Here is a 14,019-nt window from a genome sequence, read left to right as displayed (position 1 = left end):
CTGAACAGGTGCAGGAATGTGGCGACTAGGGGCTTTATCACAGTAACTTCATTGAAGCCTACTTGTGACAATAAGTGATTTTCATTTCATTTCTAAAGCTGCACAACCCCCTTTGCTTATTCGTCTGTATCACAACAATAAAGATACAAAAGTAATTTGTGGATATCCTTCCTGAATATCTCATACCTCGATTAGTTTTCTAAAACGGAACGATCTGTCATTGTGAAGTGATCTATAGGGTGCTTGATGTGAGATGAAATAGAAATGAAAGGCAGCAGTCGATACGGTTCCTGCGCGAGAAAGTGGACTGTGGTGTTTTGTTAGCATGAAAAAGAGCTGATTTTAATAGAAACCTGTTTTGAAGAGGCCAGCATATTAAAAAAATATATAGAAACAAATATATAGTTTTTAATAAAATCAAGAATGTGGCAAAATAATATATGTCGTTTTATGCAGGTTGTCTTAATGATCAAAAAAGCGTTGTCGACAAAATGCTGTGGTATATGTTGAGAAAATTAAACCCAATAGTCACTTAGTAGCTGTGGGAAACCATGCTGACTTGTGTATGCTGCATTGTATTTCGAAACGGAATCAACGCGCTGTATTCTTTTGATATAAAATAGCTCACCGACCCATGTGAGGGATGAAATAATTTGCCGCGGGCCAGCTCGCGTTTTGATTAAATAATTTTTTGAGGAAATAAGTGAACTTGTTTGGGGGGGGGGGGGGGGGGGTTACTGATTCAAAGGATAGGATTTATTGGCTTGCAAATTAATTGACCGGAGGTGAGTGTTTGCAACCTGGCTGTGTAGGAGGGGGGGAGTCTGACACTTAGCCAGGGTTTATGAATGGTGTGACAGGAACACATGAAAAAAGAGAGAGGGAGTGGCTGCTGATTTTGTATTGAATAGTGAGAGCAGACGGTGCACCGCTGCAGGAGCGCCTCCCCCCCCCCCCCCCCCAGCGGCAGTGAGTGTCCCAGGCGGCTGGGCGCCCGGCGCTGCCTGTCCTCGGGGGAGAGGGAGTGGGCGCGTGCCGAATCCGCTCGCGAGCCGAATCCGCTCGCGAGCCGCTGCCGGCCCTTTGTCCCTCACGGGGCCCCCGTAGCCCCGGGGTGTGATGGGAGAGACCATGTCGAAGCGGTTGAAATCGGAGCTGGAGATGGAGGAGCGCTCCTTCTGTAACCCGTACCCGGACAGCAGGGGCAACGGGGCCACCGCCGCCGCCAGCAGCAGCAGCACCGCCAGCAGCAGCACCGCCGGCGCCGAGCAGGAGGAGGCGACCGACTGCTTCGATCCGCAGGGCAAGGTAATTAATTGAGGCACAATCACAAACGACGGGGCAGCGGGAGGCTTCCTCGGCCCGGGTGAGCGGGAGGAGCTGTGACTGGAGACCAACCGACAGGAAAAAAGAGATGCATCGCCACTGACGCTCAGGAGCCCGCACCGTCTGGGGTTGGGAGTGTGGCCGATGTTCCCCCACCCCACTACCAGGGAGGGACAGGGGGCTCCTGTCTGTATTTCTTTTAAATCGGCCGCTGAAACTGGCGACTGACAATAATACAGGAAATACGATGTCACTGCAGCCAAAAAACATTTTAACCGGGAGGCACCCCGGGTGCGAATCATCCAATACTCTGGGGTTTTCTGGTGGTCTTATTGAACCCTTCCAGGGCTGCAATAGGATGTCTAACAACATTGAAAATATGTACACGGTTAAAGTCACAGTATTGAAACAGCTCTTCTCAAAGTCACACATGAAATCTTATGATTTGTGACAGGTAGACCATCGCTCCTGCTGGTGCATCTGTCTGCAGCCTTTGACACTTAGCCATGCCATCCTCCTCCAACACCTCTCCAATGTCATCATGAGCTGGGTGGGATTGCTCTTTACTATCTAATCGTAACCAGCATATTACTTCCAATGGCTTCTCTTCCTGCTCCTTCCTGCACCACTACCGCCGGTGTCTGCCAAGGATCTAGCCTTGGGCCCCTTCCTATTTCTCATCTACCTGCTGTGACATCCGAAAGCACAACATCACTGAGATCATAACACCTACACTGTTATGATCTCAGACCAATATCTTAAGTATTTACTAAAAGAATGGGGCCACAATGTTCATGGTTTAAATCAAAAATAATTTTATTACACAAAAATCAAAGGAATATAAATATTAGTAACCACACACACTAAAAATTTTAATAATACTATGTACTCTAAAGTACTTTCCTTCTTATAGAGTCAGAATTTTACAGCACAGGCCCTTGGCATCTGTGCTGAACATACAGTGCAGAAGGAGGCCATTTGGCCCATTGAGTCTGCACCGATCCACTTAAGCACTCACTTCCACCCTATCCCCCTAAGCCAATAACCCTTCCTAACTCTGTTTTGGACACTAAGGGCAATTTATCATGGCCAATCCACCTAATCTGCACGTCTTTGGACTAATCCCATTTTTTCCATGCTATTCTACACATTTGACTTGCACCCCCCCCCCCGTAACTCAAGTCATGTGCTCATCAGAAATTGGGAGATTAACCGCTTGGTCTGAGTACCATTTCAAAGTTCAACAGAATAAAATTCCTACAGTGCAGGAGGAGGCCAATTGGCCCATCGAGTCTGTACTGACCCTCTGAAAGAGCACCCCACCTAGGCCGACCTAACCTGTGCATCCTTTGACACGAATCGGCAATATAGCATAGGAAATCCGCCTAACCTGCACATCTTTGGGCCTTGGGAGAGAACCCACACAGACATTGGGAGAAAGTGCAGATAGTCACCCAAGGCCAGGATTGAACCCAGGTCTCTGATGCTGTGAGGCAGCAGTGCTAACCACTGTGCCACCGTGCTGCCTTCATAATGAGGATTGTGATTTCTTGGGCCTGTTGCTCACTTCCAGTAAAATTTTCCCTCTAGATCTCCTGCAACTGTCCCCAGGGAGTTGCCCGCATCGTGAGTGTAGTAACCTCTGGTCAGAACTATTTTGGTTCTAATATTCTTCAGCTTTGGAGTCTTGCATCTAAATCTCTCTCTCATGCTCCTCAACCTGGCTATCCCGAAAGTTCAACTCTCAAGAAGTAAAGTGCTTCAGTTACCAAGGTTTAAAAAAAAAAACATATGTAGCCAGCGTAAACACAATTTCCTCTGAACTCTGCTGGAAAGAGATGCATTCAGCTTGCCCAAACCTAACTAAATTCAAACAGCTTGCAAAACAAATCCACACTCAGGAACCTACACAACCCCATAATTAACTTTACCTTCTAGGCAATTTGATCACATGACCATTTAATGGAAGACAGTTACTTTAATAGAAATTCCATTTCCGTGACAATCTAATTCTTTAGAGACCATCACCTCAACCTAAAATAATAGGTTTTTCCCCAAAGCACATGGACCATTACAACTGATGACACGTGCCTCTGTCTTAACCATCACCCCTCTTGTCTCACTATTGCTAAATTCAGACTGCTTATCCAGCGTACAGTACTGGATGAGCAGACATTTGGGGAAAATGAAGCCATTATCTTTGCTCCTCTGTTCCTTGGGCACCAAATCCATCCTTCTCCCTGGCATCTGTCTGAAACTAAACAAGAAAGCTCACAACCATGGTGTTATATTTGATCCTGTAATTAGCTTGTGAACACATTTGTACCAAAACAGCCTATTTCCAACTCCAAAAATCTCCATAAACCCTCATTCATGCCGTTGTTATATCTAGACTTGACTAATCCAACACACTCCTGGCTAGCTTTAAACATTGTACCCTCCTGTAAAGTTGAGATCGTCCAAGTTTTACTGCCCATATCCTTACTTATCAAGTCACATTCATCTATTACCTCTGTCCATGCTGACCTGCATTGTCTCCTAGCGCACCTTTGATGGTCATGCCTTCAGCTACCCAGGCCCTAAGCCTTGGTCTTTCTTCCCTAAAAATTTCCATCTCCCTACCTCTCTTCTTTTAAGGAAATCCTTTAAAGACATACCTCTTGACCAACTTATGGTTTTCTGCCCTAATGTTGACTTGTGTCAACACAAGTTTTATAATGTTCAAGTGTCTTGGGACATTTAATTACACAAAATACACTATGAATGTTGTTAAAGGAAGCATCTTGTATACTTAAAAAAAATAAATCATGTTTATTTAATTTAGCAGAAGGGGAGAGAAAAGAAGGGGCTAAATTGGCTCAGAACAAGAATATTTACAGATGAGGAAGGTAATTTGGTACATCTAAATTCATCAATCCAGAACAACTGTAGACACACTTCCCATCATATTTAAACAATTTTGGGATCTTTCGCCATGGCCTTTGAAAGGTCTTTGGATGTGGTGCTGCTGGCATGGCCAGAATTTATTGCCGATCCCTAATTGCCTTTTGAGAAGGTGGTGGTGAGCTGCTTTCGTGAACCGCTGCAGTCCATGTGGTGTAGGTACACTCACCGCATTGTTAGGAAGGGCATTCCAGAATAAATATTGGTCGATCCTTTCATGAACCTCCTTTATGAGTATATAAGTCACGTTTTGGTGGCTTGAACCTCTATCTCTTCCACCTGTTATCTCTTCCTCTTTTAAATTTAAAGTAATGTTTTGGATTAATCTTTGCCATGCAATTTTTTATTTTGCAAAGCTTTATAAGATCACATCTCTATTGCTTTCTGTCCCAGGCTGAAAAGCCCAAGGATCTTAAGTCTTTCCTGATAAATCAGACATGTGAAACTAGTAAAATCTAAGGTATTGATTATAATTACGAAGCAATGGTGAATTGAAAATTGACCCTTGAGATGCCCAACCTATTCGGTTGTCTATGCTGAGATTAACCCATTATAATTTTCAACCTTTCGGACAGTTCTTTGTCCATGTCCAAGTTTTGTCCTGAATCTCAAAGCATTGTAATTTTATTAAATACCCTTTTGGATGTTAGAGCAATTTTCTATTATTTTAGCTGAGGTTAGTGTGGATACAAAACCCATGTTTTGCTAAACGCAGAGATTTTGATGCATTGTTTTGTGTGAATAGTAAATGTGTTAAACTGTTGCTAACATCAGTTATGTGACAGGCAGAACCTCAGTTTATTTATCCATTTTAATGATTTATGTATCTGGGTCTCCCAGTTTCTTTGGCTTACTACTGATTCTAGCTTTCGACCATTTTAAAAGTATCCTGTTCTATTCTTCTTCGGCCCAAGTGGGTAACCTCAGATTTGCCCATGTTGAAATCCACTTGCCACAATTGTGCTTATTCATTTAATCTATCATATCTCTTGATAATGTTACATTTCAATGGACACTGCCTATCTTTGTGTCCAATGCTGCTTGCTCCGAGCTACGCATTGTCCCTACTCTCCATCTACTGCAGCTTAGACAGTTTTCTAACTGGGTAAATAATTTGCCTTCAGTTCCCTGGGCTTCAATTTTTGCTCGCAATTCAATCATGAGGAACTTAATCATAGACATTCGTCGGTTCACTTTAGTCACCTCTTCAAAAAAACTCACACTGATTTGTCAGACATTATCTACTCGTTGCAAATCCATACTGACAATCTCTAAACAGCTGAAAATTTAAGGTGTTACGCTGCCCTATTATTAATTGTAGACTCTGGGAATTTCCAGCCAACAGGCGTTAGACTAACTAGTCTGATTTTCTGATTTGTCCCTCTTGCCTTTTGTTATTAAATAGTGGTGAGATGTCTAAAGTTCCAATCTAAAAGAATGATCACCCAATCAAAAAAAACTTGATGATTACATTTAGGGCATCTACAATGTTCTCACCCACTTGCTTCAAAGTCTACGATGGAAATCTAGTCCTGGGGATTTGTCATTCTCTGGTATCTTTATTGTTTTCATTACTATCACTTGCATTAATTTGGGCAAGACCTTGGAATTATTTAGGGACCAACTGTAAACTACAATGGTGAAACTTCAGAATTCATGAACAAGATTCCTAATTATCTTGTGAATATTTGGGAAACCAAGAAAAGGCCCCTTAAAGCAGCTAGCTACAAACCAATCTCTCTCCTGTCGGTCCCATCCAAAATCCTTGAACGCCTCATCCTTCAGCTTGTATCCCCAAACGTAGAAGAGGTTCTTGGCATTGACCAAGCAGGTTTCTGTAAGGACCACAGCACAGGGGAGCAGGTACTGGCCCTTACCACCTACATCGAATACGGCTTTCAGAAAAACTTGTAGACCGTGCTGTGTTCCTTGACCTCACAGCCACTTCCGGCACAGTTTGCCATACTGGCCTCCGGAAGCTGTCACGCCGCCCCCTCCCCTCCGGCTTTGGCATAAACTGAGGAGCATCAGCACTTGCCACACAGCGAATTACTATTCACTCTCCTCTGCCTTGTATATTGACTCGCTTACAGTGCCAGCACAGGCTTATCACCCTGGGATGATGTTACACAGATGCTGGGAGGATGGAACAGGGTAGTTGGGGCGGGGGGGTAGGGATGGATGAGGGGGTGAGCTGATGGACAAAGCCCCATCCTATGAGATGCGGTTGAGGATGAGGGCCTCCCTAGTCTTCTGGGCAGGCTGGACCCTTACCGCTGCCTGTTCTCCATTATCCGGCTCCTGCAAGTTCCTTCCCGGGCTCGTCCACCATTCACACTGTATATACTGTGCATTTTAATTCTTGGTGTTGTTATACTGATGAGACAAAAGCAGTTCAGATGAAAGGTCGTAAACCTGAAACAGTAACTCTAATTCTCTCGCCACAGATGTTGCCTGCCCTGAGTATTTCCAGCATTTTCTGTTTTTTAATTTGAGATAAAAAGCAGAGTGTGCTTAAGTTTTTTGTCATTGACTGCTTTACTTCCTTGGTTACTGATTAATGATAGATGTAAATTTAGACATGTGCAATACATTTTCCTGGTTTGTGTGAAGTAGGTATGGCAATTTCTACTAACATTAGCCCTTATGGTTAAAATGGTGCTGCACAACCACAATTGTGGCTAGTTAGAAATTTTGACTAGGCAGTACTAGATACTTCCTGAGGCTAGCAAAAAAACTTTGTGGAGATTGTAGTAATGAGTGGTAGCAAAATAAAAATTCCTTGCCCATTTTCTTCTGCTCAGCTGCCTGTCTGTCCTCATCATAATTCTCCTGAAGGAGGAAAAAATGGAAACATTCACTAAAGCCCCAGATAGTATATTAAATCTGACTTTCACGAATCCTCCTTGGCTCAAATAAATAACTTGTGTATGATGATTTGTTGGAATAAAGATGATCAAAAACTGCACTGAAAGCAGTTGCAATTTCAACCAGTTTTATATACATCACTGCTTTTTAACCTGATTTGACTTGCCACTTTTAATTTCTAACTCTGATGAATCATAGAACATAACTGAAAAGATGTGTTATCATCTTTAAATTATCTACAAATAAACAGCTATATGCTAGAAATGTCTTTCAAGAAATTTGCTCTTTCATCCAGGAGGTGCGATCGCAGGGAATTGGGGGTATGGTATTAGACTGGGTTGAGGATTGGCTGACTGACAGAAAGCAGAGTGTTGGGATAAATGGGTCCTTTTTCGCTGGCGAATTATAACTAGTGAGGTGGGTCCAACTATTTACAATCTATATAAATGATCTGCAAGCAGGGACAGAGTGTAACGTAACAGAATTTGCAGATGATACTAAAATAGGTGGGAAAGCAGGCAGTGAAGAGAACATAAAGATTTTACACACAGATATAGATAAGCTAGGAGATCGGGGTAAAATATGACGGATGGAGTTTAATGTCGATAAGTGTGATGTCATTTATTTTGGCCATAAAATAGCAAGGCAAATTATTATCTGAATGGAAAGCAGATTCGAAATATGTCTGGGCAGCGGGATTTGGGTGTCTTTGTTCACGAATCGCAGAAAGTCATATGCAGGTACAGCATGCAATTAAAAAGGCAAATGAATGTTTGCGTTTATTGCAAAAGAGCTGGAATATAAAAGTAGAGAAGTGTGGTTGCAATTGTTTAGTGTGTTGGTGAGACCACATCTGGAATAGTGTATCCAGTTTTGGTCTCCTTATTTGAGGAAGGATGTGATGGCATTGGAGGTAGTTCAGAGGAGATCACCAGATTGATTCCAGGGATGAAAGGGTTGACATATGAGGAGATTTCAAACAGTTTTGGCTTGTACTCGCTGGAGTTTAGAAGGATGAGAGGATCTGACCGATACTAAACGGGATTGATAAAGTAAACATAGACCAAATGTTCCCCCTTGTAGGGCAATCTAGAACGAGAGACCACAGATATAGGTTGAGAGGCGGTAGATTTAGAACTGAGATGAGGAGGAACTAGTTCTCGCAGAGGGTGGTGAATTTGTGGAACTTGTTGCCCTATTGTGCGGTGGAACCGGAGTAATTAAATGGACCTTTCCTTGGACCTTGAGTTTTACATTCCTCGGGTTCCTGAGTGAAGAGGCTTGATCAAGTGGAGACTCCAAGTATGATGGGCTGTGTGGTCTACCCCTATTTCTTACGTAATCTAATCTCTCAATTGGGGATTGAACCCACAACCATCTGTTGCACAGCCAAGTGTGATTACTGCACTTAACCTGAGACTTTTGGCCTACTGCAGAACCTTTTCCAATAATATCTTATCTTGAAGTGGGGGACCAAATATTGCAGTGTTCCAGATGAGTAATCTTGTGTACAATTTTAAATTGCCGCCTTCAATCTATTTATTATTTTCTTTGCAACCTAGTGTTTGTGCCCAGTCCACCATTTTGACATATCTTTACATTGGGTATATATATCCATTGTACTGGTTACCTTTTTTCTTTGGAATGTGGAAGGGAAATTTACAATTTACGACCACTATCATCTCGAAGGACAAGAGCGGCAGATACCTGGGAACCCCACCACCTGGAGGTCTCCTCCAAGTAACTCACCACCTTGACTTGGAAATATATTGCTGTTCTTTCACTGTTGCTGGGGCATAGTCTTGGAACCCCCTCCCTAACAGCACAGTGGGCATACCTACACCCCAAGGACTGCAGTGGCTCAAGAAGGCAACTCACCACCACATTCTGAAGGGCAACTACGGATGGGCAATAAATGCTGGCCTAACCAGTGACGCCCACGTATCATAAATGAATTTTAAAAATATTAAAAGTTGCCATTGTATTAAATCAACTGCAATTGTAATATTAAAGAAATGCATGAAAATTCAAGATAAAAATTTCTTTGCAGATCAATCCGTCATTCATAAAGCGGATTAAACATAAAATCAAGGACCTCCTAATACAGATGGAAGAGGGTCTGAAGACTGCAGATCCTCATGACTGTTGTGCTTATACAGGTTGGACGGGTAAGAACATTGCATTATCTTTATAGTAACTTTATGTTTTATGGGTTCAAATAAATTCACAAACTTACTGCACATGGGAAATATTAGGATTGCTAATCCTTGCTTCTGTGACCAAGAATCAATTTTGCCATTCACAATTGTCTCTGGTAGTTTCTAACCATTAATGTTAATCGGACTGGCCTGAAGTTACCAGTTTCATCCGTCTCCCATTTCTAAAAAAAAAGGGTTGTAACAATTGCAACCTTAGTGCTATGGTACCACTCCCATATTCATGGGGTATTGAAACATTGTGGTCCCAGCTGTGTCTTCTTCCCAGTTTTCCTCAAGAATTGAAGATGCATCCCATCAGGACCAGGTGTGCTTGTTAATTTTGAGTGCAAAACAATAATGGGCGTTGTGCAGGGCCTGTTTTAGTACCCTAACTGGGCACTACCATCCCGTGGGGTTCCTGGACTCCTTATTCGGCGTTTCCCCTGAATATTGCAATTTCCACGACTCTGAAGATCTAAATGAGCCTCAGCTAGTAGTTTTCTTTGCGTGGTGTATCACGGAGCCCACATGCTAACCATTGACATAATGCTTGTCGCCACTATTAGATCCAAGGTAATCAGTCGCGCATAAACGGTAATTTAGAAAAGCACAAAGAGGTTTATTACTAGTTACAGTCAAACACCACCACCACTCCCCAGAGGGTCTCCTTCCCTGACCTGCACTTGGGTCAGGGTTTTTCTACTAGAGGGGCTACTCCTGTTGAGGGGAAGCCCCGCCCCCATTACCAGGGATGTTCGTCTTCTCTGGAGGGCATGTGAAACCTGATGGTTCCTATCCCGTGACCTCCACTGAGGTTATAGCATCTCCAATTGGCCCCGTCATCATTTTAACTGTTTCCACTTTTTATCTATTCATAAAAGATTTTTAAATTCCCCTTATATTACCAGTTATCTTTTCCTCATATAAGCTCTTTGCCATCCTTGTTTCCTTTTTCAATTCTCTCTACACTCAGTCTGGACTTTTGTCACAAACCTTTTCTGTAAATCTGATTTATTTAAATCTCTGCCATCCAAGAAATTGTAACTTTCCTCTTTACGGTAATAGGCCTGTAAAATCTCTGCCTTGAAAACTTTCTACATTACAGACCATCTCTCTTGAGTAACCACTGCAGTCAACAGGCTCACATGAAGGCAAACATTGAAGTTTGGTTCAGCATGTTTAGTCCTCAAGGACTGCAGCACTTCAAGAAGGCAACTCAACACCACCTTCTGAAGGAGAGCTAGGGCAATAAATGCTGGCCTAAGCAGTGACGTCCACACCCAAAAATGAATTAAAAAAAAAAATTCCTTCATCCTTGGTGAATTATTGCCAAACCTTGGGTCATCTCTTAAATCATGTAACATTGTCTGCCTTGGGGGATATTTCATTTTTCAATGTCCTACTTGACTCATAATTTACTACACTTCCTATATTAGTTATCTCTGTAAATTCTTTATTTCCATAATATTACAAATGTATATAAGGAAGCGAGGAGCAGAAGTAGGCAATTCAGCCTTCAAGCCTGCTCCGAAATTCAATCAGATCATAGTTGATCTCTGCGAGAAGTAGTTCCTCCTCATCTCTACCTCCTCTCAACCTATATCTGTGGCCTCTCGTTCTAGATTGCCCTACAAGGGGGAACATTTGGTCTATGTTTACTTATCAGTCCCGTTCAGTATCGATCAGATCCTCTCTCATCCTTCTAAACTCCAGCGAGTATAAGCCCAAACTGTTTAATTTCTCCTCGTACTTCAACCCTTTCATCCCTGGAATCAATTCTGGTGATCTCTGAACTAACTCCAATGCCATCACATCCTTCCTCAAATAAGGAGACCAAAACTGGATACACTACCCCAGATGTGGTCTCACCAACACACTATACAACTGCAACAACACTTCTCTACTTTTATGTTCCAGTCCTTTTGCAATAAACGCAAACATTCCATTTGCCTTTTTAATTGCATGCTGTACCTGCATACCGATGGCCCCAGGTGTACAGGTGCCGCTGGTCTTTTGAACAAATGACGACCTCAACAAGGAGATGGTGCGGCACCTGTGCCATATCCTCATGGACTTGGCACCACGTGAAGGAGGAGGACACCCGGTCCCAGTGCAGCCAGGGTCACTGCAGCCCTGAACATTTACAAATAGGGATCATTCCAGGGCTTGAGTAGGGACCCGTCTGGCATCTCGCAGGCCACAACCCACGGGTGCATCCGACACATCACACATGCACTATATGCTCGGGTGGAAGACTATATTGTGTTTGACATGGACCAAGCCCAGCAAGATGCCCGGGCAGCAGGCTTCTCTGCCATTGCCGGGATGTCCCAGGTCCAGGGGGTCATAGATGCCACGGATGTTGCCTTGCGCTCACTGGGCCTTTTGGGGGTGCCCTATATCAACCGAAAGCAGTACCACTCCCTCAACATGAAGATAATGCACGTGTGTGCATGCATCCTGGGGAGCGTCTGTAACTGCTACATCTTGGAGCAGTCGGTCATCCCTGCCCTCTTTGAGGAGCACCCCAGGATAGGCGGCTGGCCCTTGGGGGATAAGGGGTACCCGCTGAGCCCCTGGCTCATCACGCCAGTACGGAGGCCGGAGACCGAAGCGGAGACCCGGTACAACGAGGCCCATGCGGCCACCCGTGCTATCATTGAGTAGTGCATCGGACTCTTCCGGAGGTGCCCTTCAGTACACTGCCCGGAGGGTTGCCCGCTTTGTTGTGGTCTGCTGTATCCTCCACAACCTCGCACAGCAGCGGAATGACGTCCTGGAGGTTGGTGACGAGGAACATGTGGCCACATCCGAGCGGGATGGGGATGAGGAGGAGGTGCTGGAGGACGAGGCCGGGGCCCAACCTGAGGCCCAGCCAGAGGCAGTAGGACAGGCGGCTGCGTTGAGGGTCCGGCAAGCCTGGGTGGCCAGGGATGCCCCCGTACTGGCCCAATTCACCTAGGACGTGGCCTAGTCCATCTTCTCATCCTTGCCCACCCACCCTCCCAGGGTATGTCACATCACTCCAGGGTGCTGGGACTGTGTCGGCACTGTCAACAGGTCACTGTCAAGGGCAGGGGGGGTGTGATAACCCGCAGAAAGCTGGGTGCTGGTTCTCCTCGATCTATGCCATAGTCTAATCCCTGCCTGTCTCCTGGGTGCTTGCTCACCCCCATCACCTGCACGCGGTGATGCTTTGCAGAAGAAAGTGCCGAACACTTCCTACTGGTTGTGCACAAAGGTGTTTATTGTTCAATATATGACTCCACTCTCACGATGGTGCAACCTCTACCTACCCTGGCCCCCCCCTCCCCCGGTGCCCTGAGTGATCCTCAATGTGCTTGGTCCTCCTAGCTCTATCACTGCGTTTAGGTCTTCCCAGCTTGCACGTCTGAGGTGGAGGCAATCAGCTGCTTATCCCGTCCCATGGCCTTCGATGCCCCTGGCAGCCGCCCTCTGGGGCTGGAGGGCCCCGGCACAATCTGTCGATGGCACATCTGCCCTGTCCCGTGTGCTGACCTGAGATGCGGCCTTGTCAGAGGGGTGGAACTCGGGAGAGCTGGTGGCCACCATTGTCGCCCCATGGGACGGGCCTGGGTTGACACTCCACGCCCCCGCCTCCCGGTTGGTGCCCATGGAGCCCTGAGGGCCGGCTTGGGATGGAGGGGCAGCTGGTGCGAGCCCTGGCTGTCCCTCCAACATCTGACTCTGCCAGCCCTGGCGGCTCCCCGACTATTGTGTCGACGCCCTTGCCGGTGCTCCTCAGTGACTGGGACACATCCCTCCGTTACCGGGCCACGCTCTGCAGTGCCTCGCAATGTTCATCTGCGACTGGGACAAGCTCCATAGCCCATCGGCCATTCCCATCTGAGAATGGGCGATGTCCAGCAGAACCTCATCAAGATCGACCCGGTACTGGGTGACATCACACCCAGCGACGCAGATATACTGCCGAGACCCTCAGCCATGGCCATCACTGTCTGCGCGACACCTTCACTAATGATGCCAATGGCATGCACCTGACTCTCCACTGCAGTTGCCACCCTAGCAGTGTTGGCTCGGTGCCACTCATTGCTGGTGCCATCTCCTGCGTCCTCAGTCTCTGGGGCTCCTCCTAGCTGCTATGGATCTGCTGGAGTGACGCTGACATCTCCCTCTGAATGTCCCGGCCGCTCCCTAAAGTATCCCTCAGTTCTGGGTAAACCTGTTCCAGAGGCTCAGCTTCAGGCTGGGACCCGCTGGGATCCAGCAGACCTCCGACTGCTGTCTTGCCTGGGGGGATCCTGCCTCCACCAGCTGTACGTCATCAACAATGTGTTGCTCACCAGTTTGTGCCCCAGAAGTCTGACCACCAACATGTCCCACCGAGATGTGTGTATCTGCGCTGGCGGAGGGTGAGGATGACAGAGGTGCCGCGACTATAGCAGTTGCGTCCTCGGAGTTCTCCTCTGAGGTGTTCTCCTCTGGGTCAGGAGAGGATAATGCCTGGGATGGTCCGATGCCATTGGCTGGAGGACCTGTGGGAGTATGGACATGTGGTCAGTGGAAGGTATGGGTCTGGCAGCAAGGCATCAAGTCCTCACGTTTGACAGGTCCTCTGGGTGGAGATGGTTCTTCATATCTGTGGCCTTCGCGTGGGTGAATGCCCTGTCCTCGGCCACCCCGGTCAACTCCAGGGCCCACT

At 45.9% G+C, this 14,019-nt stretch overlaps 1 protein-coding gene across 1 annotated transcript in view; it reads left to right on the top strand.

Moving 5' to 3' along the window:
• The first annotated feature begins 969 nt into the window (after positions 1–969).
• lancl2 (LanC lantibiotic synthetase component C-like 2 (bacterial)) overlaps positions 970–14,019 on the top strand; it is a 62,725-nt gene continuing 49,675 nt past the window's right edge. The window contains exons 1-2 of the mRNA XM_072508800.1: positions 970–1,308; positions 9,188–9,305. Coding sequence (XP_072364901.1) covers positions 1,120–1,308; positions 9,188–9,305 — 307 coding nt within the window. The 5' untranslated portion in view covers positions 970–1,119. The remainder of the gene's footprint in view (positions 1,309–9,187; positions 9,306–14,019) is intronic.

This window comes from Scyliorhinus torazame, chromosome 6 (genome assembly GCF_047496885.1).
Source record: "Scyliorhinus torazame isolate Kashiwa2021f chromosome 6, sScyTor2.1, whole genome shotgun sequence".
In the NCBI taxonomy this organism is placed as follows: Eukaryota; Metazoa; Chordata; class Chondrichthyes; order Carcharhiniformes; family Scyliorhinidae; genus Scyliorhinus; species Scyliorhinus torazame.
The sequence above is the reverse complement of the archived record's forward strand: the minus strand, read 5'-3'. Positions and strand labels throughout refer to the sequence as shown.